Raw genomic sequence first — 5831 nt, forward strand, 5'->3', positions numbered from 1 at the left:
GTAGCCACTATATAAGGTGGAGATAAAATCTGAACAGATGTACCCTATCTAAAACACAGAAAGTTCCAACATAATATGTTGGATCATGGAACTCCTGCATAGAAACTTCCAACATATTATGTTGGAACTCCAACACGTGATGAATTCCAGGACATTATGCTGAAATCTCATATATAAAAAATTCGAATTCCAACATATTATGCTGGATTTTTTTCCGGATTTTTATGGGTATTTTTTATCGAATTTTATTTTAACATGAAAAAGTAGCTTGATATCTGATATTAAGGCTAATTTTCAATTAGTTGTAAATCAAACTATTTCTCGTTTTTTTCCTCCACTTTGACTTTTGAGGGCAATAATGGGATTCAACTTTAGGCCACAACTAACTGTTTAGGGAAAAATTCAAAAATAGTCAGATTTACAAGTGGTCATTCAAAAATAGCCACAGTTTTAAAAGTAATCAAACTTTAGCCACTTTTCATGTAAAGATAAATCTGAACGAAACAACTGTTCAAAATCCGAAAAATACTCCAATATATTATATTGGACTTCCAGCATAATGGAATTCCAGTATAATATACCAGTCCAGCATAATATGCTGGAAGTTTATACACAGGTGCTCCAATCTCCAGTATATTATGCTGGAACTTTTTGTAGATTGAAACCCCTTTTAAAGCACGAAGTCCCACGTTTANATAATATGCTTGAAATTCATAAACAGACGCACCGATCTTCAGTATATTATGTTGGAACTTTCCGTGTTGCAGCAAAATAATTGCTATTTTTCAATGACTTTACAAACGATGACTATTTTTGAATGACTAGTCCAAAAACTGGCTAGCCCGTGCTATTTTTACAACCGTTTATGGTAAAAGCAGAAAATTGGGCTTCTCCAGATTTGGGCCGGGCCTTGAGGAAAGACAAGAAATTCGAGGCCCGCTTCTAGTTTCTATGGAGATTAAGCTAACCAAGTCATGAACGAAATGTCTTTCTTTACTCTCTACTATATATAGCTGACTCAGAATCGTTAGAATTTGCAATTTCCTCATAATAAAATGTGATATAATATAGATTTGAAAACCCTTTATTAATTTATCTTTCGCGAAACAAACTGTGGTATCCAAGGTACCGAATAATAAGCGATTGGCTCACAATGAGTTTGTTTGAAATCATTGGTTAATAATGAGTCTCTGGGTTCCATAAAATCTAATGCTCTCATAGAAATTTTACATATATGCAGAAAGTAATAAAAATAGACTATGACTTATATTTTAACATTCACTCTTTTGAAGTAAAATATATCCCTTCCGTCAAAATTATGACTTCATTACACCAAATTGCGCCTATATACTCATTTTACCTTCTCTCTTCGCTATGCAATTATTGAGATAAAAAATTTCGTCTCTAAGACATAGCTAGAAGATAAGGATCTTAGACCCAAAAACTGATGGAAATGAAGAAGATGATAATCATCAGAGAAGGAAGCCACGTGTCACGTAGAAACAAGCACGTGTCCATGCAAAAGCCACGTAACTCCCCTCTCTCACATCTTCCTTCTTCAAAACCTCGTGTTTTACTCCCCCTCGTCAGGACTGTGCATGTTTGTTTAAAAATTAAAGGCAATGTCGGATAAAAAATCTGTCTCGACGCCATTTCAATGTTGCAGAATCTTGTTTAAGTTTCTGCTGGTTATGGTTATTATCAGTAATGTGGCGATAACTGTAACAGCTTTGACAGAGCAAGAAGGAACCCCAGGTAGGGAATGGGGTTTGGGGCCTCTGGTGAAGAGAGGAGAAAGAAAATCAGTAGTTTCAACTGAAAATGGGGAGGTCTCTTCAGTCAGAGTGGCTGATGGAATCGCCGGCTCCTATCATCTTCAGTTCATCACATTGGAGCCCAATTCTCTCTTCCTTCCTGTTGTTCTACATGCAGATATGGTCTTCTATGTCCACACTGGTATTGATTTTACATTTTTGACTCTCTTTTTTTTTTACTTGATCTGTCTCAACAAAGGCCTTCAAAGAGAAATGAAAGGATTTTTTTAGCATTTTTCCACTTTATCCAAGGAATCCCTTTCTTGGCATTATTTTATTTGTTTCATTGGTAAATTCAACTATGTATTTATTTTTGATTTCGGTGGAATGCTGATTGAAGGGTCGGGAAGGCTGACTTGGATGGATGAAACTGAAGAGAAGTCAGTGGATTTAAGAATTGGAGATGTTTTCAGGCTACCTTTTGGAACTATTTTCTTCATAGAGAGCAACTTAGAGCCTGCGCGACAGAAACTTAGAGTTTATTCCATCTTTGCCAATTCAGGGGATGATTTGCGCGTAATATTCTTTGTTCTCGTCCACTATGTTAATACTTAATTTTGCATTTTTCTTGATCAAAGATGAATTTCCTCGTATATATGCAGGAGCCATCGTCCGGACCATACTCCAGCATCCGTGATATGGTTCTTGGCTTCGATAGGAAAGTTCTCCAGGCGGCATTTCATGTAACTCTCCTCTATTTTATTTAAACATATAATTGTATAGTATGAGTTCAGATTTTGTGCACTATCAATATATAGATTTAACTCTTTGTAAAATGTCTAATATATTTGGAAAGAAGAGTAATTACCCATTGTAGCAGGTTAAATTGCATTGTTAGTATAAAAAGTTGTTATACTGTTAGTATATAGAGTATAACTTAAATTCATTTTGTGTTCTTTCTGGTTTTCCGTTTTTCTGCTAATGTACTAAAAAGAGTCATGTTAAGGGGTAAATTTTGACTATGTATGCAAAAATTTCTTTGTGAAGGTACCGGAGGATGTGATAGATGAAGTGTTGAATGGGACAGAAGTACCAGCCATCATACATGGTGTGCCCAAGACAACAAAAAAGACCCTGTGGGAAATGGAGGCTCAATTCATGAAAAGCCTACTAGGAAGGGGCGGTCACAATTTCTTTGACTCCCAAAGCAATAAAAAGAAGACTGAATTGTTCAACATTTTCAAAGAGAAACCAGATTTTGAGAATTGCAATGGCTGGAGCACTGTAATAACACGGAAAAAATTACCCGCATTAAAGGGTTCCCACATTGGTATTTATGTAGTGAACTTGACCAAGGGATCAATGATGGGGCCACACTGGAATCCAACGGCAACTGAAATAGGAATAGCATTGCAAGGAGAAGGAATGGTAAGGGTAGTTTGCTCAAGCACTGGAACAGAGCAGGGGTGCAAAAACATGAGGTTTAAGGTGGAAGAAGGAGATGTATTTGCAGTACCAAGGTTTCATCCTATGGCTCAAATGGCTTTCAACAACAACTCATTTGTCTTTCTTGGGTTTAGTACAACTACAAAGAGACATCATCCTCAGTACCTAACAGGGAAGGCTTCAGTCCTCCGAACACTGGATAGGCAAATCTTGGTAGCTTCCTTTAATGTGACTAACACAACAATGGATCGGATTCTGGAGGCACAGGGTGAGTCAGTCATACTAGAGTGTACATCTTGTGCTGAAGAAGAAGTGAGATTAATGGAGGAAGAAAGGAGGAGGGCAGAGGAGGAAGCTAGAAGAAGGGAAGAAGAGGAGGCGAGGCAGAGGGAGGAAGAAAGGAGGAGGGAAGAAGAGGAAGCTAGAAGGAAGGAAGAGGAAGAAGCAAGGAAGGCTGAAGAAGAAAGAAGAGAGAGAGAGGCAGAAGAAGCAAGAAGACGAGAAGAGGAGGCAGCAAAGGAGAAAGAGGAACAAAGGAGGAGACAAGAGGAAGAAGCCAGGAGAAAGGAAGAGGAGGAAGCCAGGAGGCAAGAAGAAGAAATCAGGAGGAGACAAGAAGAGGAGGAAGCTAGGAAGAGAGAGGAGGAAGAAGCAGCTAAAAGGCAACAGGAGGAAGCAGCTGAGAGAGAGGCAGAAGAAGCAAGGAGAAGAGAAGAGGAAGAGGCAGCTAGAAGGCAGCAGGAGGAAGAAGCACAAAGGGAGGCAGAGGAAGCAAGAAGGAGAGAGGAAGAAGCAGAGAGGAGGAGGGAGGAGCAAGCGCAGAGAGAGGCGGAGGAAGCAAGGAGAAGAGAAGAGGAAGCAGCAGCTAGGAGGAGACAGGAACAAGAGGAAGCAGAAAGGGAAAGACAAGCAGAGGAAGCCAGGAGGGAGGAAAAGGAAACAAGGAGACATGAAGAAGAAGAGGAGGAGGAGGAAGCGAGGAGAGGAGAGAGGGGAGAGGAGGAGGAGGAGGAGGAAGGAGGAAGAAGAGAGGAGGAGGAGGCAAGAGAGGCTGAGAGAAGAAGGCAAGAGGAAGCTGAGAGACAGGAAGAAGCAGCTAGGAGACAGGAAGAAGAAATGGAAAGAAGGCATCAAGAAGAAGAAGAAACCGAGGAAGAGGAGCAGGGTCCATATGCACGGAGGAGGAAAAGAACATTCCTTAAAACAGCATGAACATGACCCGGTTGTCTCCTTGGTGGTGTCATTCAAAAAATCGCCAGTAGTTCGTTGATGTGGTGTTGAGTGCATACTTTTTCAATATAAGCAATTCTGTGCCTTTTGTTGTTCCATTTTGAGGCTTATGTAGTATATATTTGATCATGTAATCGTGAATATTTCAATAAAAGGTAACTTTTCCTTAGATAATCTGACCGAGGATGATCTCATTGAAGGGAATACTTTTCCTGTGAAGAAGAATGATGATACTCCTGTCAAGTAGGCGGTGTTGATCAACTTTCCCAATGGGTGGAGGGTAAGCTACTTCACTGCCTTACTTCTTCTATGTTCAAGTTGGGGGAGGTGTGATTGGGGATCCTTTATCTTCTCGTTGAACAAGAAAACAGTACTACTAATTAGCGTATATACTTTCAAGCAATAAATAGGAATTGTACTAACAATCAGAGCCCTTATTTTCACTTAGTATAGTTGTATACCAGTTAGAACCTATAATCTGGAAACAGAGACTCGTCGACAATAACCAGAAGGGTGGATTAGAAACTATCATGAATGCCCCACTCATTGTCTCTCCCAACAACAGCACTCTTTCATAAAAAGTGTACTGCAAGAATCATGTTATGGTTTTAAGGAATGTGCATCAAGCTTGAGGTATCATGCGACATCCATTAACACGAGAAGTTCAAGATACACAACATGCACTAACAGAACTCGACTCAACGTAGACTTATTCCACATCTAACATGATCTTTCATAAAACCAGTGTGCGTAAAACATTATAAAATTGATCCCATGGTTACTCACATTCACACAACAAGCGGTTGGGACAAAAAGATGGTCAGTTCTAAGGCTGTAAAATTCAAACAGCCAACTAGTCGAACATTCGGTGTGCAATCGTAGATGACTTCTATGAAAGTGAGACTAACCAATCTTCCAAAAGTTCAGTACAAAGAAATAACAACCACCCTTCAAACAAATCTAATACAACGACAAATATTAACCTTCACAAATTAAACACAACAACAAAAGCGTACTAAATTTTGAACTCGGTAAAGAATCCAAATCAACAGCACCGTATTATCGACATAATACCGCTAGTGAATTGGTCATTAAAGCAACGAAGAGCTCAGAAAAAGTTCATAAATTTAACCAATAACAAACCTGATCGATGATCTCTTAGAACATCTACACGCTTCCTGACTTGTGGCGACAAGAGTCTCAAGTAGACTCGGAAGCTGCCCAGTCTAATTTTAAATATACATTCTACACTTTCCTCACAAAAGAGAAAAAGAGAGTGTATGAGAATATTAAATTGACACCTTTTTTTTTTTAGGCGCTATTGTTCTAGTTTTATCGACCAGTAATCATGATTTTACAACTATGTAAAACGTCGACGACGACTAAAGTTAAAGTATTAAG

The 5831-nt window shown here is 39.1% G+C and overlaps 1 protein-coding gene across 1 annotated transcript; it reads left to right on the forward strand.

Moving 5' to 3' along the window:
* Nucleotides 1-1576: 1576 nt before the first annotated feature.
* Nucleotides 1577-4604, forward strand: LOC109222409 (vicilin-like seed storage protein At2g18540). The gene is made up of 4 exons (XM_019386770.1): nucleotides 1577-1956; nucleotides 2155-2330; nucleotides 2417-2497; nucleotides 2802-4604. Exons 1-4 carry the CDS (start codon nucleotides 1623-1625, stop codon nucleotides 4410-4412), a joined length of 2202 nt encoding a protein of 733 aa, XP_019242315.1. The 5' UTR covers nucleotides 1577-1622; the 3' UTR covers nucleotides 4413-4604.
* Nucleotides 4605-5831: the final 1227 nt, after the last annotated feature.

The sequence above is a fragment of the Nicotiana attenuata genome, unplaced genomic scaffold, assembly GCF_001879085.1.
Source record: "Nicotiana attenuata strain UT unplaced genomic scaffold, NIATTr2, whole genome shotgun sequence".
NCBI classification, from domain to species: domain Eukaryota; kingdom Viridiplantae; phylum Streptophyta; class Magnoliopsida; order Solanales; family Solanaceae; genus Nicotiana; species Nicotiana attenuata.